Here is a 27,220-nt window from a genome sequence, read left to right on the forward strand (position 1 = left end):
ATATTCGATCTTCATAACGCTGGCGACCTCCGCACAAATGCCTTTGACACCTTGGTACATGATCGCTTGTCGTTTGCGATATTGTTTGTGGTACATATCAATTGGAGTGATGTTGCAGTTTTAGCACCCAGCTTTACACCCAGCAATTAACACGTTTCATTTCTGGTTATTGAATAAGCGCGACAGACTGGTCGCTGGTCATTGTTGCACGCTCTACAGCCAACTCGTTTAGCCTGTGTGATGTCACAGGCTCAGAATTAAGCTGTTTACCATTTTTCATCTAGGGCCTAGCATAGCTTTTGGTATTGCTGCTCGTTGAGGAGTTTTTTTCAACAGACCTGTGACAGAAGAAAACATTTTGTTACCAAATGGATACCAAATGGATGTTACCTGAGTAGCTACAGGACTGCACAACGTTGGCATCACTGACTGTATGGATTAAATAGTGATTGCCAAGTAAAAAAAAAACTGTTTTGTTGTACGAAAACAACACCAGCATTATGTCTGCACCCACTTGCAACTGCTCTGTCACAACTCCTGTTCTGGTGAGTAAACAGTTTGTTTTGGGGCACAGACACTTGTTTTCATGCATTTGTTTACTTTTTGCAGAGTTCATCCATTTCAGCAACATGTGAGTCCACGCGAATGTGGTATGCTTTTTTATCATCATCTTTGGTTACATTTTTTGGTGGTCTCCTGGTGATTCTGATTTGCAGAATGTTCAGCTACATGTGTTGCCCTGGTTACAGGTAAATTTGTCAAATTTATGTCAACCAATTATGTTAGGCATTAAAATAATGCCAATAAAAGTGTGCTAACCTTTTCAAATAGTATTTTTGTACTAAATTTTGTCTCATTTTGGTTTGTCATTTTGGATGTTAACTGTTTTGGGTATTTGTTTTGGTAAATTGAAATATATCTTTAGTGAGGAATCTAAACCTGTGGCTGACAGTGAAGAAACTGATGATGAGTCTGAGTTAACAGAGAAAAAAAACACTGGCCGTGTGATTGAAGTGGGTTGGATGACTGCTGTCAAGGACTGGGCTGGAGTGATGATATCAGCTCAAACATTAATTGGCAGAATTTTAGTAAGTACCATATCTTCCCACTTACAAACTTTATTGTGTGCTTTGCTATGTATTTGCCTAATGTAAGCAAAAGCTCAATACTTTGTTTGTGGCAAAAATAAAGCCAATTTAGTTGAACAAAACAGGATCCTGGTTAATTGAGGTGCTTCTGAGGGCAAAAGTTGCATGCCTGACTTCCTCTATGTAGACAGCTCCTTAAAATCAATCATGTTGTGCATGGTGACTAGACACTGTACTGGACAAGCAATTTGTGTACTCATAGTTATACTGTTAAAAAGCCTCCCAAAAAGTTTTTATATTTCGAAATAAATCTGCTAAAATAATCTTGATGTTCCATGATTTACAATTTCTATTTTGTATTTCAGGTTGTCCTTGTGTTTATGCTGAGCATTGGTGCACTGATTATATATTTTATTGACTCGTCAGAGTGAGTAGCAAAGTTACATGTGCATGGTTTACAAGTAAACTCAATTTTAACGCTGGAATTCTTTTCAGTCCCATTGAAACGTGCAAAAACTTTTTCACCGATACAACGTTGCAAGTTGACCTGGCTTTTAATTTGTTCTTTTTACTTTATTTTGGACTAAGGGTAAGTGAACCACCATGTAGTACTCTAAAATACTGAAATACTAATAATCAAATTACATTTTGTGTTTAGTTTATTGCTGCAAATGACAAGTTGCTTTTTTGGTTGGAAGTCAATTCTATTGTCGATTTCTTTACTGTCCCTCCAGTGTTTGTTTCTGTGTATCTCAATCGCACATGGCTGGGTATGTCTGGTTGTTGATTAACATTTTAGGCTCATCAAAATATGTCAACATAACTAGTGACATTCTGTTCACTTTCACTCTATGCTGTTAATGATTGGCAAAGTTAAACATGTTTTCTTCGAATGGTATACTTTATAATAATACACCGGTTGTAACATTTCACGCTTTATTCTATACAGGTCTGCGATTTCTTCGTGCCATGCGTCTACTTCAGTTTTCTGAAATTTTGCAATTTGTTAATATATTAAAAACAAGCAACAGCATAAAGCTTGTTAATCTACTGTCAATTTTTATGAGCATTTGGCTTACTGGGGCTGGTTTCATACACTTGGTAAGTAGTAAGGCATATAGCAACGTGCTTCCATTAATAACCAAAAATTTTTAAATAAGCACTGGTAAAATAAGATTGCATTTGTATATATTTGAATAATGTAGAGCATGCAACCATTTTTTTCATTACAGTCTGAGTTCACATGCAGTTTGTGAAGCTCTTTTAACGGCGATAACGGGCCAGTTGTGTTGTGTACATATAACATACATAACTAACAAGCAAAAATTTTTGGCAGGTCGAAAACACGGGGGATCCCTGGCTAGACTTTAGTAATCCACAGAAAATAACCTACTGGGAGAGTGTGTATCTTTTAATGGTAAGAATTTCCGTCCATTGTCTGCAAAGCAGATCTTAAGTCATTTTATTAACCGTTGCAGGTGACAATGTCGACTGTAGGCTATGGAGATATCGCAGCTAAAACGACTCTAGGAAGATTTTTTATGATCTTTTTCATCTTTGGTGGACTCGCCATGTTCGCAAGTTACGTGCCTGAGATCATTGAACTGATAGGAACACGAAAAAAATACGGAGGGGCTTATACTTCGGTTAGCGGACGCAAGTAAGTGTTTCACATGCAAGGTTCGCGCCTTTGGCCAAAGCGGGCGAAAGATTTAGGCTTGAAACCGCTGACGTTTTGATACGGTTTCTTGTGGCGTTCAATGCTTTGCTCCCAGTTAATGCTTCGCAAGGTACGTCATTGGCCTTCTGGTCTGTCACCGTTGCCCTATTTCGCTGCTCATTTCGATTTGCTGATATAATGCAGCAGATATTAGTTAGTACATCGAACACTTTGACACAAGTCTAGTGTTGGTTAAAATTCCTGAAATGCCAGACAGTTTTTTACGGAATTTATTTTTCAAATTTTCGTTCCGCTTATTCTGTGATAAGATGCTATGATAACAAACGTGGTAAATTTTTACCAGCATATTAACTGTCGCAACTTTATTTACCTTAGCAATTTACGTACTAGGCCAGTTTAAGATACCGCAATAAGCACTTCTTGTACGATAGACCACTTAACTTACCCGGAAAACCCCATCTTTCCTTTTGCAGCATGCGCAGAGCACGAAAATGTTTTAAAACGTGAATAGACTCGAAACAAAAAATATCTTTTACAAAAGCCAGTAGTAGATGTAATGGTAAAATTATTATGTATATCTTTCTGGTGATTCCACCAATAATCATATTGCTACAAGAAAATGGCTTCCAAGCGACCTCAATTAACACTATTGATTTACTTGGAGCGTGACGTGCAACGTACAAATTGCGTACAGGCTGGTCCGTTGGCAGGCAACCAGGCGATGTGCTTGACGTCAGATACAGCTGTGCCTCTTGCGTGCTTACACCCTATTCTTATTCACAGACACATCGTTGTATGCGGGCATATCACCCTGGAGAGCGTCTCGTACTTCCTAAAGGATTTCTTGCACAAAGACAGAGACGACGTAAACGTTGAAGTCTTGTTTCTGCACAGGTGGGTTTGGGGTTCATGTTCACCACTTTTCACTGCGTCTGTTTGTGTACGTGCCCAACCGGATTTATATGCAAACTACGTGCACCTAAGCGACGTCTTTGTCCTTCAAATTTGTCATAATGCTTAAAAACGCTTTAACAAGGCTTAATTGAAATAAACATTTAACAAAATATTTTCACTAGCGCCTAGAAGTTGGTTAAATGCCAAATTGTCCACTAAAAAAGGTGGTAAATCTTTGCTCCCATTGCGTTTTGTTGTGATCGGTTGCCATAGTAATATCAGAGGATGCCATATGGCGTTTGATGTATCTTGTACGGTGACACGTGGGCGCTGCTTGATCGCTACACGTAAAACATAATTTCGTTTTTTATCCCCCCACGTATGGTGTATACAAGGTTCAAATGCGATGCATGTAGTGAGACTAGATTGAGTAATATTTAGTGTAATTTAAACCAAGTCATTTTGGTCTATTTATTTGCGCTAAAATACAACAAAGCAAACACTGTCTGATTGTTTATCATTACAGTGTACCACCGAATCTTGAACTTGAAGCTCTTTTCAAGCGCCACTTTACGCAAGTCGAGTTCTTCGAGGGCTCTGTGCTCAACTCTAACGACCTGTCACGTGTGAAAATGGAGGAAGCTGATTCGTGCGTTATCCTTGCCAACAAATACTGCCTAGACGCCGATGCCGAAGATGCTTCGAATATTATGAGGTATGCTTCAAGCTTTTCGTTACGATGTTTTTGTTAAAAAAAACAAATCGTTGGTAATATAGATTTTCTCACTGTCATGTTATGGCAAAATACATTTTTTAGGTAAAAGAAACCTTAGTTTATGACACAAACAAATTAGTTCCTGAAAAAGACAAGGCTGAACATAAACCCATGCGCTTATTGCCACGGAGTATATACTCACTTCCCACCCATAAAAATCCCCAAACTGACGTAAAATTGCCCCTGGAATTACGGTCCCTATAACTTCATGGTCCAACCCCTTTTAGCGGGTGTTTGTGGTTTAAACTCACGCAACGTTATTTGTGGTGTTTTGCCGTCGAGTTGAACATATTGTTAACGACATAGAAGTTATTTTCCTCCAGTTTATGCTTACTTAGAATTTCCATATACGCACCTAAATTACAGGTTTACTTTCACCTGTATGTGTGATGTTAGCAAAATCCTTTTTCGTGTGGTTCAGGGAGGCTTTTTTACCGATAGAATACGGCATTCGATTATTCAAATTAATGAATGTAAAAATAGAACGTCGATATGCCGTAAATGATTCATGCACTTATTGCATAAGTAAAGGTGAATCACAGGCCTTTACCTGTGCTCATTTGTTCATCGGTTTAACCTATTGGGTTGCCCATTAACAGCTACCGTTTTGTTCAGAGTAATATCGATCAAGAACTATCATCCGAAAGTCCGTATTATAATACAGATTATGCAATATCATAACAAAGCTCATCTGCTCAATATTCCAAGTTGGAACGTCAAGGTAAATTGTGATGTTCAAAAATTTGAGCTCTAGTTTCGTTAAATAACATATTCTGTTTCTGTAAAATGTTGTATATCGCCTGTGCTGTAGAATATTGTTTTTTTTTTCTGTGGAAACAACATTAAAACGTGTTTGTATGTCTGTACAAATCGAATAAACTCCTTGATGGAAATCAAACCACGCCACTATAGTAATCGATAGGCAAAATATCTAACAGTTCGATAGCGCGTGACATTAAAAAAGGTCGACTGGTCGACCAGTTTGTTTACGCCAAATGTTAATTAAACTTCCGCATGTATAGTAAATTTTCGCTAGACGTATGTTATTATCTTGAGCAAAAGCATTATTATTAAACATTGTGGCGGTAGCATATGTGCTTAATATTATATACCATTGACCAACCATTGCAACAACCTTTTGCTACATAAGAATTGAATTTCAATATATCACTGGGATTCAGTAAAATCACTATTTCTTTGTTTACCGTACTATGTGCCACTCGCATTCAATGTTATTTATACCCTGATGAAGGCGACCTGTATAGGACGTCGAAACGTTGGTACAAAAATACAATTGCCAGAAGAGCTTTATAAGGTTGATATTTTGCCTGGTAGCAACAACTTATATAAAAAGCACTATAGGTACGTCAGATTTTTTTTCTTCGTGGCAGATGTCCCAATTTTCGATTATTTTTCTGTTACCTAACACTATAACCGTATTTGCAGGGAGGCGATGACGTGATTTGCTTGTCGGAACTCAAGCTGGGCTTTATTGCGCAGTCGTGCCTTGCACCTGGATTTTCTAGTTTAATGGCGAATCTATTTTCCATGAGATCGACTATGAAGGTAGGTCACCAGAACGTAACACGATCCCCTATTTGCTCGTGGTCGAAACGCGTTAAACCAATTTGTGTTTTGGTCTGTACGGAGGCCGCGTATGTTTTTTCCCCTTTGAAACGCTTATAGTGTTTTATGGGTCAGCTAACAAGCATTTTGCTGCACAATGGTGTATTTGTTTCTCTGTTGACGGAAACAGAGTGAAATTAGTCGTTTTCTAATACCCGAAACAATACACCACTCCTTTTTCGCATAGGCACACCCTTACGTGTGAAATATAATTTACTGTTTTAGTCATACGTCAATGTTTCTTGTGGTTAGCCCAACCCAGTAACCTATATACAGGTTTAAGTGATTTCGGACTTGAACCAAATTTTCGAAAACACTTCTTTCATGCCGTGTGTCTTTCTGATGGTAAAACTATAGAATACTAAGCATATATGGTAGTTGGTGGAAATTTACATTGTAGGTGTGTAAATTGAGTTAAATTAGAGTTTTGAAATGTCAGTTTGCTTTGTGTGCATTTTTAGTGGTGACAAACCTCTTTTGTGGACCAAAATCAATTACAGTCTTGTTTTGTTTTTAGTTCGACGGCGACTCGTGGCAGAAGCACTATCTAGCCGGCGTGGGGACGGAAATGTACACTGAATATTTGTCCACATCATTTGTCAACCACACGTTTCCCAAAGTTTGCGAGTAAGTGTTATCAGTAAGGGTACACATCGCCCAATTCCAAAGCATGGACTAAATACGTTTTTAAAATGGTCATGTCTAAATTTTACTGCAGCGTATGTCTTCGAAATTAAAACTTTGGCGCTGTTACCTTTTTGAACTGATATTTTTAGGTCGCGATTTTTGTTTATGGCCTACCTAAGTTGCACACATAAGCGGATTTTCTACCTAAGGCGTTAAACCTTGAAGTTTCCATGCAATTGTTAAAAATGCATGTAAAGTTGTTTAGGATTTTACCAGGAGAGAATATAATTTTATTACAGCAGATTTTCGTTTTTTTGTTCATTTCGAGCTCGCCTCGCCCTGGGCCTTTGCTATTAACGTCAAATGTCTACATAAAATGTGTGGTTTTTGCGCAGTGCAATCGCAGTCTGTACAAATTGCCGCACAGAAGACCTTTGTCTTTCTGCTTGGGCTCACGCATTTCGCACCGCTGCGTACAGTTATCCGCCTTGCGTTGCTGCGTAATATGCCGCGGGTCACAACTTGCAGACGCACTGACGCTGCGCAGTAACGTTCAACGCCAAAACTACATTTAGAAACCTTCCATGTTTCACAGTTATTCGGGAAACCGTTTCGTTTTGTTTTGTGATCCAGTTTCCACTTTACTTGCATTGTTGCCGGCATCAGACGCTATGCTAGCTCTCACCGTGAAAGTTAATGCTCTTTGACCTTTGTAGGTTGTGTTACAAAAAGCTGAACCTGCTGCTCGTTGCCATCGAAGTGAACTACGAGAACGACGAAACCAAGTAAGATACCGGTGTGTCAAATAACCGTAAAACGATTTCTCACAGGAATGTCACTTTCTGGGAAATTTGTAACCAGAAAGTGTCGTAAGCGGTTGCCTATAGCGACACCTTATACCTTAATTAGGACGCATAAAATATTTTTCAATGTTGACCAACACACTCTTTATAGAAGTCAGCGTACTCCACGATACCCTAAAGAATTTCTCATGTTTGTTTTATTTATCGGCCATGCGTAATCTCTATAACTTTAAAACTACCGGCTCATAAATCTCTTCCATGGACGGCATAATATGCTCGTAATCTTTTCAGCGGTCTTATTGACCAACGCTTGTACTCTAACATATTGGAAGTACCGAGGTAAGCGACGCCGTGAGCTCAACACACAAAAGCATGTCACGAACCCACGCTACGGTTTATTCCCTCACAGAACCTCATACAATCACCCAAGCGACCGTAGCCCATATTGTCGCTGCCCCCGCATGCGAAAACAGCTTACGGCGCTTAAGAAGCTGTCAGGAGAAAGTTACATATTGGGACAATTTCTTTATCACAGCCTGTTAAGCGTAACGGAAAGACTATAGCATCAAAGTGTGTTTTTTTGTCTATTTTCTTTCATATAGAACGTTTTCATGGTCACAAAAGCGCTTTCCAAATGACAAAAACCATATAACACATTATGCTTGCTACACACATTTTACAGAAATCTTGGTTTCACCACCTCAGATATAAAACTAAAACGCTGAATACAAAGCTTTTAATATCAGGGTTCTTGACATACTTTTTTGTAACAGAATTCTCATCAACCCTGGAAATCATGTGAAAGTCCAAGAGGGTACGCTTGGGTTCTTCATCGCGCAATCGGCCAAGGAAGTCAAAAGGTAAGACCTTGGAAGTTTGCTGCGCGGCCTTGCAAACACCTGTTGTGACTCCTTTTGTAAAATTGCCCGCCAGCCCGCTTGGTAAATGCAATCGATATGAAGGGGGGCTGAATTTAAACTGCACTTCAGAATGTCAACATTTATATTGCCTGGAAAGTGCTTGTGGCACATAGCGTAGGTCTCAGTATGCGCGGTCGTCCACGAGAAGTAGAAGTGGATTCGATCCGTTGAAATACCAAAAATCGATCCGTCCTCTAAATGCAAGTAGACAATCATTATGGATCAAAGGATTTCGCAATCACCTGTGAGAGACGCCTTCTGTGGTCTCCGAATGCGTGAAAATCTTAGGCTATACGACTCGTTGAATTTAATACACGCAAATGTATTGCTGTTTACCAGGGCTTTGATTTACTGCAAAGATTGTCATGACGACCTTCCTGATCCGTGTTACGTCAAGATATGCCGCTGCAGGACACGCCGTAAGACCCTTCCCTCGCCATTTTTGCGCTTGTTTTGAATGCCTCCGCGTTTTCAATGGTTTGGCGGAACTTTAATTTTTCCTTAATTGAACTTAACCACGTACGTAGCCCGATTCGCCAATTACTTGCACATTGACATGAAATCAATCGCGACGAATTTGGAACTGATCGCCTTATTTCGATTTCCAAACGCCTTAGCGCCCTTTGTCCGTTGCGCGAAACCCACAGCGACGGCGGTTGTTATGCAGCTCAAGGTCGAGGCTGCGTTTGATCGGCGTGAGCTTGATGGCTTATAGTGTGTGTCGCAATCGTCAAAACCGCCACGTTTAATTGCCTTAACCCACAGCATGTGTTGGTCCAGAATAGTTCTCCATTCGACGCCTGCAGCCAATTCACTCAATCAACGAGACGTGATTGGTTTTTCAACTTTAGAAACATTTTAAATCTTTTTTCGGTTTTTAATTGTATGCTTTACATGCATTATGCCATAATTTCGCATTGCATTGGACATCAGTCCATATTTAAGCTACTAGTATTAAAAAAGCTGTTATGGAGAGCAATTGCTGCTTTGCACAAGGCTCTAGGGATAAAGTCCTTGATTGGCTTTCTCATTGCCGCAATGGAAAATCGATTACTCGTTTGTTGGACGACTTAACCGCTCAACAGGGCCCTCTAGGTTACTCATTCAGTAAACTCATTGGGCAAATTGGAGACGAAAACCAATTCGATTTCAACTTAGACTTCTTAGCAAAGCAGTTAATCGTTTTCAAATGCCGGATATTTGTTTCCTTAGCTTAAACATTTGATTTTTTTCAATTCTAATTATGCAATGGCATCCAGGACCAACTGTGATTGTTTCACGTTTGTTGTGGAATTAAAACACGATTTAAAGACATTTACTGTTAATTTAACTAACCAACGCAAAATCAAGTTCATTTTCAGTGCAAGTGCGATAAAAAACGTACTGCAAACTGTACTCGTATTATTTCAGGTTTGTGGTGTTTTTTATATTGCAATTCAAAGCAACACTTTGCATGCTCATGTGTTTCCTAATTCGTGCCTTAATTCTTGGCCATAATCTCCAGAGCTCTGGTGTATTGTAAATCTTGCCACGAGGACCTCAGTAATCCTGAATTGATAAAAGCATGCGAGTGTAAGCGAAAGAGGGATTCAGGAAGTAAGTAATATGTTTCTTATGTGCGCGTATCTTGGAGCTTGCCTGCCTGTGTATGTGCGTGTGTGGTTACTTTTGTACGTAGCAATTGCGTTTGTGTGTATGGATTTTTTTCATGCCAATAAAGGCTAGTCAGGAATTTTCATGGTTTGAACTACAACGGTTTTTATCTAAGTCAGTGGTTCTTGACCTTTTTTTCCTTGCTGCACCCGTTTCAAATCACCAACCAATTTTCGCACTCCACTGGGTTTTTGTATTTGCATAGAATAGACCTAACTAACCTTAATGATTCAGCATCCCCGCACCCCCTAGGAACAGTTCTCGCACCCCTTGGGGGTCTTTTTAGTCCACGTTTTTGCAGTGAGTAAAGTCCACGTTTTTGCAGTAATTTGAAATAAAATTTTTAAAGCAATAGAATGGACCTTTTCATTTAATATACTTTTTCTAAAAATTAGGCCAAATTAAATGCCGAATAAAAACCGTTGTCGTTGCCGCTTTTTAAAACATGTCATTCACTTTCAAAGTTATTTCTGTGCGGAATATGTAGCTTTTCTTCACAATTTAGACAATAGATGTGTAGTATACCTACCTCACTGTATAAAGACCCTTTTAGACTTAAACGTGTAGTAATCATTTGTACAGTATCAAAGTACAATATTTCTTGTTCGTCTTTTAAACTGTATATTACCGTAGCGTACAGGTGTGCTTGCGATGCCTGTATATCCACGTGTGTGTGTTTGTTGAACGCGCATGTAGGAGCATTACATATAGTGTGTTACATGCTTGTACCCTTTCCCTACACCTTCGTCAGTGTTGCATGTTGTACACAGGGAAGCGGACTCTTCTTCACCTGCTGGGCATTGCCAGCAAACCGAACAACGGTAAGTTTGCACAGAATAATCACGAACAAATAATTTGTACAAGACGTCAATCAACTAACAAGCATTTCCTAAGTTTGTAAATATTAATTTTTTTGGACATAAATTCAAAAGATTTTTTTTCGATCAACTTTTATGAGATTTATTTATGACATGATTTTGATATACATGACAAGTGATAAAGTTGTACTGTGTAAAATGTTCTGTGCCATTTCTCACAAGACTTTTTCTCCTATAAACGTCACCTCACCCGTTTTCCACAATCGTTTTGATGTGGTTTGCAACATAGCCTGTATCATTGCATGCTGGATTTGGTGTTCTGTTTTATTTTGAAACTGTTTCTTTCCTACTGTTTTATCACTTTTTGAACCTACTATGCATCAAGGGACTTGCAGGTAGACCAACATTTTACTTAATGCAAAGTTGGTTACCTACGACTTGGGTGAAATTTTAACCCTGTTTTCCACACCCCAATACACCATTTGTTATTTTGCCTCGCTATTAGGCTTGACTGATCCAGGTAAAGTGCCATTATGGCCTTCGCGTAAAAGATCTTCCCAAGGTAAGACAAGAGCAACCCATGTTAACGCCTGCGCCACCCACAATCACCCGCTGTAAACAGCTTACTAACCTCATCAACGCTGTCACGCACGCACGTACAATCCACTTCTCTCTTGATACGTTAATCAGATTTACATCGTGACGAACGATAAAAGTATAAGGTCGTTGTTTTAGACTGGTAATTTAACAGTGATTAGTTCGTGATAACCCACCTATTAAAAACAATATTATGCTAACCTTTGCTCGTGCATGAACGGCCACATCAAAATCCAATGTATATTTGCTCTAAGCGTGTTTAAACAACCATGTCGCATCCCCTTGCTGTTTGTATCCATATCTGCTCGACATCTAACCAACGCTTACGACATGATGTTATCCGCAATATCCAAACATAGAAGTAAGTCACCACCCTGGGGTGGCATTCCGGCCGTAACACGACACGACCACCAAGACGCATTCTCTTGCCCTTATGCTCCAGCAAGAAGCCTTTTTGCTGTTTGCGAAGGCCTTATTGAACCATAACGTGCTTTACGTGCCCCTTGCATCACAGATGGAGTCACACAAGTTATGGTGTCAGCTAGCGACAAATCGTGCCTACTGCAGACCAACTATGCTCACTCGAAATGCGTGCCCCAGTGTACTGTGCCGCCTATTCACAGGAATAGGTCCAAGAGTGAGTTGCCTGTATTTTGGCGTTGCGTCCCGTAGACCCATCATGTTTGTCAGTTCAATGTTTCATTGTCGTGAATATTTCAGTCAAGTTGTACCGCCAAACTGTTGCGACTTAAAGGATTTCAAAAAGGAACAAAATAATTTGTAAAACCTTAACCAACACCGCGAAAAAAATTCGTGGGCCATAGGTAGATCACACAGCGTTTATTTGGTGTTTTTTAAATCCTATTACCCGACACGACTTTGTTCGGCAATCAATTCTGCCGATTACATCGTTGCAGTGCTCTGATGACGACCAAGAAGGGTCGGTAAGCAATGTTTTCGTCAGGACAGACACGTCGTCGCATACAGCTCTGGGAATTGCGTGGTCCCTTGACGTACCGCTTGTAATGAAATTAAAGGCTGTTCACTCACATACTGTACTAATACTGACTCGACATGCACCGCTTCCATTTCCCTCCTCACCTTGCATGAATGTTTATTGTAACCGCCAGCATGCCTCGGTACTTACATAATACTCTTTAACGGTGCCCTTGGGAGGTTAACTCACTTATATAGTAATTGCTGTCACTGTGAAATGACTATTGTGTTACATTGTGCGGATATGAGAAACTTGCCACTTTAATTTGTCTTTTGTTCACCTAGTGTACCGAATAGAAGGCTTTGTATTCATTTATCAACTTGTTTAACGCATTTTTTCTACCGTACCAGCCCCCAGTTTACCACCGCCTTACCCTGACGCAACTGCACAGAGGTTTTCAAACCGTGGTACGCCGGTGCAAGGACAACAGCACTCAAATAGGCCCGTTGGAAGAGACTCAACAAAATCGCGGTAAGTGACACAAGTCATGACCTAAAAAACACACCAATCCGGGTTAATATATTGTAACTAGAAATGTTATTAATGTGGTGAATTTGAGACGGAGGTTAACGTTTTCTCGTGACACAAGTAAGGCTTCTTAACCGCCTAGAGCTCATTGGCAGGAGAATTTTTCTCGCTGCATTGAAAGTTTAAGGACTCATTTGTGTGATGTTATGAAACGTGCGAGACACCGTTCCTGCCTTTGTTGTTTTTGTTGCGTGCCGTAACGTTATTCAACCAGTAAACTGTTTTTTCCGTTACTAGGGTCCAAGAGTAGAAACTATAGGGTCCCAGAGTAGATTTTGCTATGTACATATCGAACGTTGATTCAGAGTTAGTGTATGGGTCGGTTTGTTTACAAGCAACATGGTTTACATTGTAATTTCCGCTCGAAGCAAAGATTGTGCGTTTTGGTTTGTGTAAAAAGATAACGAAATACTACACGATTTAAGACAGGAGATAACGAGCAAGATGTGAATCGTTTTATGACTGCCTAAGGCTCTAGGACAAGTGTTTGTTTGCATTTCTTTACACAATAAGTAATAAATGAGAAAAACAGACTTAATGTTTTGGATTTATTCACTATAACGATGCCTTTTAACAAAAACAATAAATTCTAATAAGAATACTATGCTTTAAATTTGATTATATTGAGCCACTTATGACCATCCCATGCAGAAGTATACTCCTTAGTACGCAAAAAACAATTTTTGATTTTTTGCTTCGCAGGAACGAATCGTCTGGTTCGGTGCAGGTTATCCCCACTTCCCCATCGCCGGTTAATCCTGGTCAAGTCCAACAAAGTGAGGTCGACACGTCAATGAAATATGACGTTACTGGCATGTTTCATTGGTGTTCGGTCCGCGACATTAACAAGTGTTTGCTGGTTAGTACACCAAATGACTGCAAAGACCCCTTGTGCTAACTTGTCAGTTTGCACACCTTTACCCGACCTATAAATAGGCCGCGAGAACGCTAAGTTGCAAAGGTTGAATTTTACCACAACAGTTCAAAGCCATATCGATGCAAAGTATCGACCTAACTTGTTGTGTGGCCCACGCTGTTAAAACACGTAGAAATGCTGGTTTAAGGTTCTTGTGGTCTTAGGTTTAATGTAACATTTACATCACAGGTTGGGAAACATTTATTTCCATGTTAAAATCTGTTAGTTTTTTATTTGAGACAAATATATTTCGCTATAAAAGCATCGTCAGTGTCTGTAAAAAAACAACGCAAAAAGGGTGTAAAATTTTAAATGCTGATAGTGATATCCCTAACACGATCGTCGTATGAGTGAATGCCTTGCACACAAAACGGACCGGAAACATGCAGTAAAAGATAAGAGAAAACAGGAAACCTAGCAGATTTTAACCTGGAAATAAATGTTTTGGTATATTATATAGCATGAGGGGTTTAAATCGTTACTAGAATTGTAATAGAATTGAAAATCATTCTCAGAGTCAATATGTTAGGATTTATGGCATTTACATAACTTTATACAAGGTACGAAAAATGTTGTACTTATCAGAAGTGAGACATAACGGCATTAAAACTTCCAAACAAACTTCCCCATTGGAATCAAAACTAATAAAAAAATCGGTTTTAAGAATTTTCCAATGCATTTTCCAGAGTCGGGATCGAGCAACGATGACAGTGTTAAGCGGTCACATCATTTTGTGTATATTCGGCGACGGCAAGAGTCCCCTGTTGGGTCTGCGGAACTTCGTGATGCCTCTGCGTGCCTCCAACTTCCACTATCACGAGTTGAAGCACATCATTTTGCTCGGCGACCTCGATTTCATCCGACGGGAATGGGACACTGTGTGCAATTTTCCTAAGATCTCCGTCATGCCTGTAAGTATCAACAAATTTTAATATGTGCTCTTGACACTATATTACAAGCAGGTTAAAATCATACCTGATCTAAATTGTGCAAAATCCTTTGTGTGAACATTAAATCAAAATGTGTTTTTAACTCCACACTACAGCAGCATGTCAGGCTATACAGATTTGTTTCAAGAGTTAAAGTTATATTTTGCAAAAAAAAAAAAACATTTTTGGGAAAAAAACACATTTCGATTTTTTACAATATTTTGGGGCATTATTTCAAATTCCACAATTGTCAACACTTCTCACTGAATTGGCAATTTTGATGTTGCATAAACGATCACTTTTTTCACCAGGGATCGCCATTGAGTCGAGCCGACTTGCGAGCAGTGAACGTGAACTTGAGTGACATGTGCGTGATCCTCTCCGCCAATCAGAACGGAATCGAAGATCCCTCGCTACAAGACAAAGAATCCATCCTAGCCTCCCTTAACATCAAGTCAATGCAGTTTGACGACAGCATCGGTGTTCTTCAAGCCAACTCACACGGTCAGTTGATGACTTGCTAAAACATTCATAATTCTGAATTTATTTTCGTTTTTAACCGCGTGTCATATTTTGAGCATAACATTTAGCCCTATGTTTCTACAACACCTTAATTTCGCATGTCTAAAAATTGCTCACTAAAGTTTCCCCTATGTGTACTTACACTTTACCTTTATATTTTTTCTCAACTTGTTTTTCGACATGTTTTTAGTGAACAACTTAGTCTATTTTTTTTACAAATTTCCAAACGTGTATATACATATTGAAAAACCTACACACAGTGGGTTTTAAGAACCTATGCATTTTGGTCGTGCCACAAAAAACGAACTTGAAATTGAACCCAGGAAATTCAGTCTCAAACTTGTCATTAAACCTCGCTTGTGATTTTGTGGCCTCCGATAAATGCTGAAGGCCAAAATAACTGCATATTTCAGGTTTTGTGTCCAAAACATATTTAAAGTTTTTCAAGGCATTTAATTGTATAGTGGATATCCATCAGTTGATTCTTTCTACATTACTTTACTTGATGTAAGGCTTCCGGTGGTTCATCGAATGTTGTTTTAATATTCAGTTGGTCCTCATGCATACCTTATCATGTGTTTTAGACGTGTAAAAATGGAAAACGGTTTTAGTGCCCCTCCTTACTTAACCCTTAGCTTAGGGGGACGAGGCTGACGCCAAGGTAAACGCGACACATCAGGTGTGATGCCAACAGCGCTCAGGATCCATTAAATCGCTCATTTATTGCTTTCGCGTGCGACAGTCAAAGCCCTATTGAATAATGCAGACGAGCCAAGCTGGACTTGGTGTTTGGACAAAATCGAGCTAAAACAATTTGCAGAACCTGCGGGTTCAAACACCGTCTTATGCAACCGGACGTACCCCGCCAGGTTCGTGCGGTCGGTTGCGATCCTACGGCAGGACATACCCAAAACGGAATTCAACCACAATTCAAATAACAGGACACTTGACTCGATAACCTACGGTTTTTTCGGTGTCCTTGCTGTTTACGTATCCGTTCAACAATGGAACTGTAATGATGAAGTGACTATGCAAATAAAATTTGACTTGACTTGTATTTGCCGAATCGAAATAGATGCACAAAAACAGTTTAAAAGTTATTTGCCCTTGGAATAGTATAATAAACGTTTTGTCCATTCAAATTGGGTCAGAATTTGAGGAAATTACATTAAACCTCTCGCTAAATTGAGGGTAATCGTGCCTTCCAAAAAAAAACTGCTTCGAAAATTGTATTTACTGCAACATAAGGTCACGAAAAACGAAATTGTTATAAACGACAGTTATAGATATCCCAAAGTTGTTTACAAGCATCACATAACTGTGCTATTTCCATTCAGCGGCTTTAAACCAAACTACAAAGCATGTTGCTTAGCACATATTAGGACATTCGCTTTGTTAGCGTTATGAAATATTCATTGCTGCTGCAGTTGCGATTGATTTTGCGTCAACGAAATTAAGAATCCGCAAAAAGGACATGAGAGAATGTTGCCTTGACCTTAAGCATAAATGCTAGATTATACGTATTACGCTTGCAAAACTAGCCTCCCAAGCGTGTTCTATACTTAATTTGTCGTATAGGGCCGGCGGGTCTTTTGTTTATGTTCCCCTCCGAGCTTTTCAACTTGCACACAGGCAGTCGTATCTCAGCAGAGACACGACACGAGCAACCTGATAATTCAATACGTAAACTTCCGTGTAGCGCTTGGCCTCATTTTTGAAAGAGCGATGGTAGGTTGTTTGCATATGCCTACGACAATTTGACAGCTTTCGTTTTTTTGTGCAGCCGGACATAGAACGTGTTATGCAAATCCATTGCAAGACGGTCTATGTAATCCAATCCGTTTTACCCTTATGAAACACAACACGCCTTATACATGTTAAAAACTGTTAACTCCCAATCACCCTTGAAATCGATGTCCCGGTTTGAAATCGCCGCTTTGTTTATTACACGCGTTGACAGATGTACACAAATACGACCTCGCTGGAGTTAATTATAATACCGGTCAAAAGCCAACATCTGTTTATCGGTAACTTACACCTGCCTATATTGTTGTTATGACAACGTCATGTGTTTATTCGCAGGGTTTCCCCCACACGGCACCACTGCTGAGAAAATTGTATCGACTGCAAAAGGCATTACCAGTGGCTCCAATATACCGATGATCACCGAGCTTAGTAAGTACCAAAAGCGCTGAAACCGATTTAGCAAGAAGCGTTGTTGTTTTCTTAATATTGTTAAGGTCATTTTGTTATTCTCTATCGCCACCTAGAGGATGTAAAATTTAATTACATGTATTTGGTAAGTGCTGACCGTTATTTTGTGCAAGGATGCAAACATAACCTATATATATAAGCGTTACATTTTTATTTTTCCGCCGTTTATTGATTAAATTGTTTTTATTTTTATTTATTTTTTAATACAAGATCAATTTGGGTACTTGAAAGCCCGTTTTGGCAACAGAACAAAGAAAACACCTTACACATAAGAAACATGTTTTTTTCCAAAAAGGCTAACTCAGGGAGTTTTGGGATCCGCATTATGGTGTGGGTTTTTGCCTCAAATATTAAAAAGCAGCAAAAATCAAATCTAAATTTAGTTTATTGTTGGTAATAACTGTTATTAAAAATCTGAGTTTTACAATATATATTTTCAGTCAACGACACAAACGTACAGTTCCTTGACCAGGATGACGATGACGACCCCAACACTGAATTGTATCTCACACAACCTTTCGCATGTGGCACAGCGTTTGCCGTCAGCGTGCTTGACTCCCTCGTCAGCGCTGTAAGTTGATTCTATTTATATCATGATAATAACATGTTTGTTGTTTGTTTCTCTTCAGTTATGTAGGCATAACACTTTGGTGTTCCCTATATCAGTGCTCTACGACTATTCTTGTCTGCACCTTTTTAAAACCAATGCTGCGATTTCATACACCCTTGTGGTCATTGTAGCAATAATATACTTTTATCGTCGACTTGTGGTGGCGAAATCAAAATGTCTGAAAACGCACATTAAAGTTATTTTTTTTAAGAAAACGAGACAGTTTTGAAACAATGATACATATGTTCACGCACACGCACTGCAAACTCGGTTAAACAACTTTTAGGTAAACCCGTATACACCCCCTTGTACCCATGCACCTATGTGACTGTTGTGGTGGACCCAGGTTAAAGAGCACAGATCAATTACATGGTGACTATGAACAAGTGGAAAAAAGCCTTGATTTTTTCCTAATAGATTCTATGTCGCGATCCCATAGTCACTGTTACTGGTTTTAGGCAGTTACTGAAAACTATTTTGACGCACAGCAGAACAAATGATCCAATGAACTTTGACGTTGGGCTTGTATAACGAAACATGTTTTATTCACTATATTTTTTTCAAGATAGTACAAAGTGGTTTTTCAAAGATAGCTTAAAGCTTGGTGTGACATAAATCCTGCATGCTCAATCTCCAACAGTCACGTAGCAGGAGACGAGCGGTTGCCATGCTTAATTGAAGGTTTGCTGTAAATATTTCAAAAGAACAATATGTGCTTAGAGACGCCTCATTAATATTTCTTACTGCCAATTTAAAACCTGGCGAAATCTGTTAACGACCGAACTTTTCCTTCGGTAACAGGCCCTCTACGTTTACACCTAAACTTTAAAACTTTGTTTGTGTGATTACATTCCGTAAACATGGGAATCAAACGAAGAAATATTTTGTAGGGACTACAGCTTATTGCAGTGGTTCTTAACCGGTGGGAAATTTCCCACTAGTTGGAAATTTAATGGTTTCGGAGGGAAATTACGTAAGCTTGAAAAGAGCAAACTCGGACTCGAGGGGTCGGATCCAACTTTGAATTAACCGTTGAAAGTAACTTTTCTAAAAAATTTCCGCAACAACATGTAAGATTAATTTCACCAAGGTTTACAAGACACATACAATAAGGCCGTTTGTTACGTCACAGAGAAGACTAAAACCATCAATGACTTTGCTATTGTGCGCGAATAAAACCCTTTCCTTTGTTTATTGTGATGCAATAAATGACTAATGCAAGTAGAGCAGACTCTTCAGTATTTCAAAAAGTTTAATCCCTCGCAGAAGCACTATTTAAACTAAATAAGATTGTAGTATACCTTTAGGGTCCACACCAAATCGCTCCACAAAATTATTTCATTTAAAGCTTTTTTTTTGTAAACATAGGGTACAAAACATGATCATAAAAATAACAGAGGGGGAAATTCGAAGTTGGTGTTTGACTTTGGTGGGAAACCACACCAAAAAGGTTAAGAACCACTGGCTTATTGATTCAAAATTGACACATTTAGTCATCCATCATCGGTAACAGCTTAAAATACCTGCCTGTTTCTTAGACCTACTTCAACAGCAATTCTCTCACCCTCATCCGAACTCTGATAACGGGAGGCGCCACCCCTGAACTGGAGGCCATTCTTGCAGAAGGCAACACACTGCGAGGAGGTTATAGCACTCCTGAGTCCCTCGCCAACCGAGACAGATGTCGGGTCGCTCAGCTTGCGATATTCGATGGACCTTTTGCGGACCTCGGGGTAAGGCAAAAAGAACTCAATAGAAGCGATATATAAAATCTGCCGCTGTTTTTGTAACAAACTGTTGTAACGGTTCAAATAGATGAATAGGGCAACATGCTTTGTTGTTCAAATGTTTCGGCAAATGCTCATGCCTTTATCAGTGATATGAGGCTACATCAGTCTCTCTCCTTAATATACACTGTTATAATCAGCTTTTCTTTCTTCTGGATTTAAATGCTTTTTACGTTTATTTCAGAACGGTGGCAACTATGGTGATCTTTTTGTAAAAGCCTTACAAACATACAATCTCTTATGCTTTGGAATCTACAGGTAAAAGCTAACTTTAAACTAATCAAAGCAATTTCTCAAACATGTACTGGTACATGCCATAGCTGAATTACCTAGGTTAAATTTAACAACATTTTATTCGACAGGTTTAGAGACATTAACGATCCAGGGGCAAACCCGACGTCGAAACGTTACGTCATCTCGAGTCCTCCAGACAAGTTCGTGCTTGTTTCTTCGGATCTCATATTTTGCCTCATGCAGTTCGATTATTGTGCCGGTAACTCGGGCACCAGCAGGTAAACCCGCGTCAACTGTTTATTGGTAACAAATTGTGAAATTTAAGAGACAAGTTAGCCATAATTTTAAACCTTGTTAACTGTTTAAAACTATCTGCGTGGAGTGTGGGTACCGAAAATAAACTTTAAGAGATTACAGTTTCACTTTATCGTTCTGCATTTTCATTAGTATGGTTTTATTTCATCTATAAAATTTCCTTACTTTTTTATTTTATCTTTTTGCTTTTCGCCATTCAACATCCTTTCTCTATCATCTCACCTTGATTCATAGTCAAGACTTGGACAGTCAAGACGGCGATGAAAGCATTGCCTACACTTCTTCATCCACTTTACCTCAACAACACTTCCAAGATGAATCAGGGACTTCTTATAATTCCGACATTCAAAACCAAGCACATGGCACTCTTGTTCGTTCCTCGTCGCATGGCAACCCTATCTACCGAAGAGTGCAGTGCCGTAGACCTTCCACTCCTATTCCTAACTCTCTCCCTTTTTTCGCAAGCACCGAGCCTCAACTATCAAAATCAGTGTCATCAGCCTCTCCGCTTTGGACTCCACCTCCTGTGTCTCAAACCATGTTTAAACGAAACGAGTCTGTGCCAAAGTTTCCTAACCCTGCAACTGTTACGCGAGCTTCACGAATTATGGGTATGGGTCGCAAAAGTCGCCAACTGACGCCGGATTCGGGCTACCTGTCTCCGCCTGTGTCCGAATCCCAACAGAGCTTCTCGTCATGTGCTTAATAGTCGCCATCCATGCCTTCATGTTTTTTTCCCCTTTTTATATGCCTCCTTTACTGTGTTTCATTTCTTGTGCTTTTTTTACTGTCATGCATGATCAACGCTCCATTTCTTTTTCATTTTTATCCTTCAACTTCTCAAGTCTCATTTCATCACATCAACGTTTCAAACGGTAACTATTTTTAAGAAACCGTTTAAAAGCGTTAGGCACTTTTTGGATAACCACTTACAAATGTTATCATTTTGTTAATGAACAGACATGGGTCCAGCTCTTCGTCGTGGGGCGGATCAAAAGCCCCTGATCTGCCGCAACTTACGCCTCTCGATATGTCACTCTTCGCCTCACAGTCTTCCACCGGTCAGTCCCAGGCTCCACCTCGAGTTTCGCGCGGCACGAGATCGTCTGTATCATCACAATCGACGCAGAACAACCGACTCGCACCGACGAGGCCAGCCGTAAGTGGTCCACCCCCTTCGTACGGTGAGGAAGACGACTGGACTGACGTATCTACCGCATCAAACCACCGCGGGCAGCCGCCAACGGCACCACGCCGCCGAACCAATAAGTATGACGTAATAGTGGCATGACGTCACTTCGATAGCGGGCACTGTTGCCGGGCAACGGCGCGACACTGCAACGTGTCGTGGAACGTCGGCACCTGCACTTAGCTAAAGAGACTTGTCGGTTGCTTGGTCGCCGTGAATCACGGTTTGACCGTCATCTGTTTTACTGGTATTTTATTGTGCTTTAATATTATTCAATCGATATCGTCGTGAATCACTTGCGGGGCCAAGGGCGCGAAGCCTCCGTCCTGATTGCCTATGCGTACTTTTCTATTTGTTCTTGCACAGCCCGTAGCGTCTATGAACTGTAATCAACCGCAGTAGCTATCTATCGACTGTCGCGCCCGAATCTGATCCCTGATGGGATTATACTTGTATAAATAACATGTTAATTTTTGCTCCTTGTTTTTCGAGCCCAGATCGTTGCAGGCGTAATCGGTTTAAAAAGATGTACATTGTTTTTTCGTTTTAATTTTTTACTTTTTCTTACTTCCCTTGCTGCGGACACGCTTAAAAAAGCGACCCTGAAATTGCACATCTCCACTTCCTAACCATAAATGTAAGGTTTATCTCATGGTACAAAACATATAGTGCTACCATTTGTATTTTAACCGCACGGAAAACCTAGTTTCATTCTTTGCATGGCTTGTACCGCCACCGTGATGTCACTACAAGTTTTGGGCAGATTTTGTGTTTTTTGGGCCTTTTATCCATGTGTACCACACCACGCTGGCAATCGTGCGTCATGTTTTCTGTGACAAATTATTTTTAGCGTCGCTTTTTCCTCACCGTTGATGCTAATTAAATGTGGGCGTGATATTTTTTTGCCATTCATCGTTCGGTAACTTCCACCGCAAGAGAAATAGCGCAATCAAAACTGTGTGGTTGTATTAGGGTAGCTCGCTTTAGCTGGAGCTTAACCGTTAACTTTCATTTTTCAGCCTGCTTTGTGTTCAACACCCACGGTTACGGAACCTGCCAGGTAAGTACACCCTATTGTGCTCGGTCCATTTAGCAAATTGCAAGCCCTTTGTTTTTCCGCGGGTTTAAACCTTGGTCTAGCAATGCACTGAAATTTTAAACTCAAAACTGAATGTTTGTACAGCCTTTACATTGTGGATAGTATCGTTAGGTATCAATAACTAGTTGTCCTAAAATTATTTGGCCCTGTGGCGTAATATTCGGTTTCGACCTGAATTTTCTGGTTGCTTATTCTATTGCAAGTTGTATGCCAGACCTTCGCAGACTGGCAGTAGCGTCTGGGTGCTTTGGTGAAAAATGGATGTTTAAAATGTGTATGCTAAATTAAATACTAGTAAAACATCAGGCAAAAGTGTCAAGTAAGAATTAGAGTAAAAGTGACTGAGAAGCTACTCTCTAATTTATCGTTGAATGTGTTTATTTTCTAGTTGGTTCGTCACCACTTTTACCGCGACTACCAAAAAAGGTTGACGAAAACTCGGACGACTCAGATTATATTTGAAGCAATTTCGACTGGATACGGACAAGTTACATGCACAAAAAAGCGAAATTAATAGAAATAAACTCTTGTACAGTACAGGATATCTGAAGCTTATAAAGTTGCCCCACGGTAATGAAAATCACAGGTTTGTCACACGGATTCAAGTAACTGTGAATCGTCGTTATAGCCTATGCATGGTCTTCTGGGTTTTTTAAAAGTGCATGAGAGCCGTGCCAAGGAGACAGAAGGCCGCCTATTGGGCATCTACGTCACCGGGCTGCACGATGCTTTCAAGCATTTTAAAGCTGCGAGATTGCGTTGTTTTTCCCCTGGGATTTGCCTCTTGCCTGTGTACCTCCCTGTATACAGCTGAGTTGGGATCCAAAGGCGTCCCTGTGCCTGTATCGTCACCAGCTCTATAAAACAAATCGACGTAAAGTCGAGAAACTTCCAATTTATTTGCGTAGATTGTGGAGATTGCAGAAGATTTTACTAAGCTTCGTTCATGCAACTGTTTGTCAAAAAATGGTTTTAGCTTGAAGACTGGAGAGATATGTTTTGGTTTAAACTGCAGAGAATCCGTCAACTAACTAAATGGCCTAATTCTTACCCTGGCAACGACACACCCATGGACTGAGCTTGAGCTTGTACAGTGTCAATGATGTTGTCATTTGAATACATTCCCATAGGTGTGTTGTATTGAGCATGAACCACTCGCGATTTTCCGGGGCCTTTCATCTTCACAAGAAAACCAAAATACGCTTTGTAATTAAAGATGATTTGAAACGAATAACAATATGCTCACTTACCACCATCGCACCATGTTTTTGTGCTGCGGTCTTTTTAAGTGCTGATGGGTCGAAAACGGGAACTTGAGTTGGACTGACGAAGGGCGCTTTTACAAGTCTATGGAGATTATGTACACACAATGTTTCGTGTAATAGTTATGTTTTTCAACACAGGCTAAAACAATACTAAGTAAATGTTTCTGTTTCGCTCTTGCTGCATCCATTTAAGTGTACATACACCCTTTATACATTTTTGATTTGTCCAAGTTTAGGCTAAAATTCTTATGTCAAGGACCGTATATAACCTACCTCGGGGCTGTGGGTGGGCCATTTGTTGGTCTGTAGCCCTGAGCGGTTCGATTGTGACTTGTACCTGCATGTCTTGTAGCCTAAAAGTATCAGTCACTTCACAGCTACTTTACGATTACTTATGTTGGTTGATACTGAAGGTTTATGACTAAATACATTTCGTGACCTTTAGCAATCCATGCATGTTTCACGACATGTTATTTTTTTGCCTTTAGTTTTATCAAAAGTTATATTATGACAAATCCTTAATCATTGTTATTAGAACAGTTTGTGCGTCAGCTTTATTGTATCACATCCATTGTGTACAACAATCGACACAGATAAGAAACTGATGTAACAAAAAACAATGCTGGCATTCTGTTTTTACGACACAAAGCGGTAATTATGTATCATCAGTGAGGGAGAGTCGTACATAAGCTGTACAAGTACAGCAGATACGTTAAATGTGACGTGGGTTTAAAGCTCTTGACCTCGTATGCAGTTGTCATTCCGTGCTGTGTTCACAAAGCCGCAAATATCATGGTATATTTTAGCGCATGCACAACTCAGGCGACACTCCAGTCAGCAATGATTCGAGCAGCAATATATTTGACAACAAAAGGCCCACTGGGTTAAAATATCGTTGCCAAGCTACCTGTCGCGTTGACAAGGGCAGTATGAATGTTTACAAGCGGCGGAATCGATCAAAAGGTAGGGAGAGTACGTCGATATACCTACATATTCATGCCTAATTGTGGCCAATAAAGGCGTGGAATTGATGGCGCGGCACAGGCGAACAGCTGTTAACACAAAACAAGCCAATCACTGAATGGGGGACATTGTTAGCAATGGAAAAGGGCAATCGACTATAGGCTGAATTACAGTGTACGTGGTAATTACCAGCGTTAGAGTCATACAGGCAGTAATTAAAGCGTGTATGGGTGGGGAGTGCGGAAGCGTGCAAGTGGAAGTAAGAGCAAATCACAACGGTTGAAAACCTACGCATAATCATTCCCACTAACGAGACACGCAATTCAATGGACGATGCAAAACTTCAAAACAAAATACACGCGAATACGAAACATGATCAGTGCGGATTTAGAAGTACACGTATGTGATGAGTAGTGATTTGTGAAATAGTAGGTCTGTGCGCTCCTGCTTAAAGGTCATCACTTTCAACTTGCGCCTTATAAGCTTCTTGCACGTTGGCATTGGAATACAGTCCGGCCGCTGCGTTTGGGCCAAGTACACGTTTATTACCGTTGGCAGCAACTGCACTTGGTTGATTTCCTGCCGGCGCAACTACAAAATCACTGGGAGGACTAGGCAAGTCAGAGTCTGATTTTTCTCCTCCAGTTGGGATAATTGGGCCACCATCCGGCTGGCCCCTTGAAGGGCCCCCGTTGTTAGATGCACGCTTTGGGTTGAATGCAACAGACTTGAATCCGGACTTTTTTGGAGCATCTACACTTTTGGTTTCGGGGGAAGCTGGGTCAGCTGAAGGTGTAAAAGCAGTGAAAGGTTTTGCTGAGCGGTTGTGTCGAGATATACGCTCCTGTTCATCACGTTCTCTGGTCTGTGGTGTTGGTGGAGTGGTTCATGCATGCAAGCAACAAAAACATGCCACATGGTAACACAAGTGATTAGATACAACACTCCAACCATTATGACCACAACCACACACAAATGAATACAGTAGGATGACTGGACAGTCTCTAGTATTAACTTTGGTCTTTAAAAAATGCTATAGCTTTAGAATGTAGAGAGTAAATGTTATCAAACACTTATCATTTTACTTACATAAATGCTGCGATCTGCTTCCATAGAAACTTCCCCTGATGGCAACTGCGTCACTTTAGCTGCATTTCTAAATAGGCAAAAAACAACAATTGGATAAAAAGTTATTCTCTTTAAGACTGACTCAAAAACTCACTTCTCAACAACTAGGTACAATGATCCTACAGCTTGTTTAACTTTTGCCTCACACTCATCTTGGGTCATTTCTCCAGCAAATTGTCCATTGACTGTGATTAAGACATCTCCAGATGCAAGTCCACTTTTTGCAGCTACACTTCCTGGTGTAATCTGAAAGGACAGTCAAAGAATCGGTCAGAGTTTGACACAAATGTTAGTCTGTAATAATTTGATTTTCACAACAAGTACCGGATTATTGCTTGCACATTTTCCTGTTTATCAGTAAAAGTATTATAGATGCAAACACTATTTAGTGCAACTTGTGTTATTTAACAAAAATGTTCATTTTAAGATATCTTGCTATTGGTTTATAAGACGTTTTAATTTCATAAATATTGCAAACAGTCATTGTAGTTTAACATATGATGTTATGAGATAAATTCACACTTAACAAAAGCTCTTGCAAATATGCTTTCAAATATTTGATAGATCAAATACATATTAACAACATGTTACACACCCTGGTAATGACCAGTGGCTGGTTAAACTCTTTTCCTCCAGACATACGAAAACCCCAGGGAGGGGAACCAAAAAGTGTAACAGAAGACTGGATTCTTGGCTGGGGCATATTTTGATTTATTGAGATGTAAAACTGCTAATTCTACCAACTATAAATACAGAAATCTAAAAACAAGTATATTAACATATAAGTTAACACAAGGAATAGTTTTATGGTATGATAAACAACACAAACAGCATTAAGGAAGATAGTATAAATCAACACAGTAAAAAACTTTTCAAAATGTTGTTAGATAGCTATTTACACTTTCACTTCATATAACTTTCAGAATATGACCTGCTTAGTTATTGGTATCCATTGTGCTCATGAGATGAGGGCTAAAAGGTTTTTCGAACACTGTGCAGTTAAATTATCATGATTTATTTTAGATTGGTGACAGCTAACTCT

The 27,220-nt window shown here is 39.8% G+C and overlaps 2 protein-coding genes across 8 annotated transcripts; one reads left to right on the forward strand and one right to left on the reverse strand.

The window, feature by feature from the left end:
- The first annotated feature begins 251 nt into the window (after positions 1-251).
- On the forward strand, positions 252-22,678 carry LOC145238055 (calcium-activated potassium channel subunit alpha-1-like). 6 transcript variants are annotated; one of them, XM_080101091.1, is made up of 30 exons: positions 252-545; positions 610-749; positions 926-1,088; positions 1,454-1,515; positions 1,584-1,677; positions 1,747-1,858; positions 2,038-2,189; positions 2,425-2,505; positions 2,567-2,748; positions 3,553-3,663; positions 4,190-4,378; positions 5,054-5,159; positions 5,885-6,004; positions 6,582-6,691; positions 7,408-7,476; positions 8,268-8,354; positions 9,919-10,010; positions 10,838-10,888; positions 11,997-12,119; positions 12,830-12,950; positions 13,710-13,866; positions 14,610-14,834; positions 15,164-15,356; positions 17,457-17,549; positions 18,029-18,159; positions 19,737-19,931; positions 20,170-20,243; positions 20,348-20,497; positions 20,769-21,409; positions 21,495-21,559. In XM_080101091.1, the coding sequence occupies exons 1-29, from the start codon at positions 501-503 to the stop codon at positions 21,238-21,240; spliced, it is 3,900 nt and encodes a 1,299-aa protein (XP_079957217.1). In that variant the 5' UTR covers positions 252-500; the 3' UTR covers positions 21,241-21,409; positions 21,495-21,559. The 6 variants fall into 6 exon arrangements, with proteins under 6 accessions (XP_079957217.1, XP_079957218.1, XP_079957219.1 ...); XM_080101092.1 differs by lacking the exon at positions 10,838-10,888; XM_080101093.1 differs by lacking the exon at positions 11,997-12,119 and having other exon boundaries at positions 253-545.
- A 582-nt stretch (positions 22,679-23,260) lies between these two features.
- LOC145238059 (PDZ and LIM domain protein 3-like) lies at positions 23,261-26,958 on the reverse strand. Of its 2 annotated transcripts, XM_080101099.1 has the most exons (7): positions 26,774-26,958; positions 26,273-26,424; positions 26,140-26,206; positions 24,361-24,440; positions 24,073-24,169; positions 23,874-24,001; positions 23,261-23,679 (listed from the first exon to the last, which is right to left on the reverse strand). In XM_080101099.1, exons 1-7 carry the CDS (start codon positions 26,879-26,881, stop codon positions 23,517-23,519), a joined length of 795 nt encoding a protein of 264 aa, XP_079957225.1. In that variant the 5' UTR covers positions 26,882-26,958; the 3' UTR covers positions 23,261-23,516. The 2 variants fall into 2 exon arrangements, with proteins under 2 accessions (XP_079957225.1, XP_079957226.1); XM_080101100.1 differs by lacking the exons at positions 23,261-23,679; positions 23,874-24,001; positions 24,073-24,169; positions 24,361-24,440 and adding an exon at positions 24,856-25,915.
- Positions 26,959-27,220: the final 262 nt, after the last annotated feature.

This window comes from Phallusia mammillata, chromosome 7, assembly GCF_965637545.1.
Source record: "Phallusia mammillata chromosome 7, kaPhaMamm4.hap1.1, whole genome shotgun sequence".
Lineage (NCBI taxonomy): Eukaryota > Metazoa > Chordata > Ascidiacea > Phlebobranchia > Ascidiidae > Phallusia > Phallusia mammillata.

Bases quoted from the DNA above. Each gene is read 5' to 3' on its own strand.
- LOC145238055 (XM_080101091.1), top strand. From the start codon at position 501: ATGTCTGCACCCACTTGCAACTGCTCTGTCACAACTCCTGTTCTG. The intron at 10,889-11,996 runs GTAAGTTTGCAC...CTTGCATCACAG, and splicing joins TGCCAGCAAACCGAACAACG to ATGGAGTCACACAAGTTATG. The intron at 18,160-19,736 runs GTAAGTTGATTC...CCTGTTTCTTAG, and splicing joins TTGACTCCCTCGTCAGCGCT to ACCTACTTCAACAGCAATTC.
- LOC145238059 (XM_080101099.1), bottom strand. From the start codon at position 26,881: ATGCCCCAGCCAAGAATCCAGTCTTCTGTTACACTTTTTGGTTCCCCT. The intron at 24,170-24,360 runs GTAGGTTATATA...TAATCTCCATAG, and splicing joins GGCCCACCCACAGCCCCGAG to ACTTGTAAAAGCGCCCTTCG. The intron at 24,002-24,072 runs GTAAGTGAGCAT...TTTCTTGTGAAG, and splicing joins AAAAACATGGTGCGATGGTG to ATGAAAGGCCCCGGAAAATC.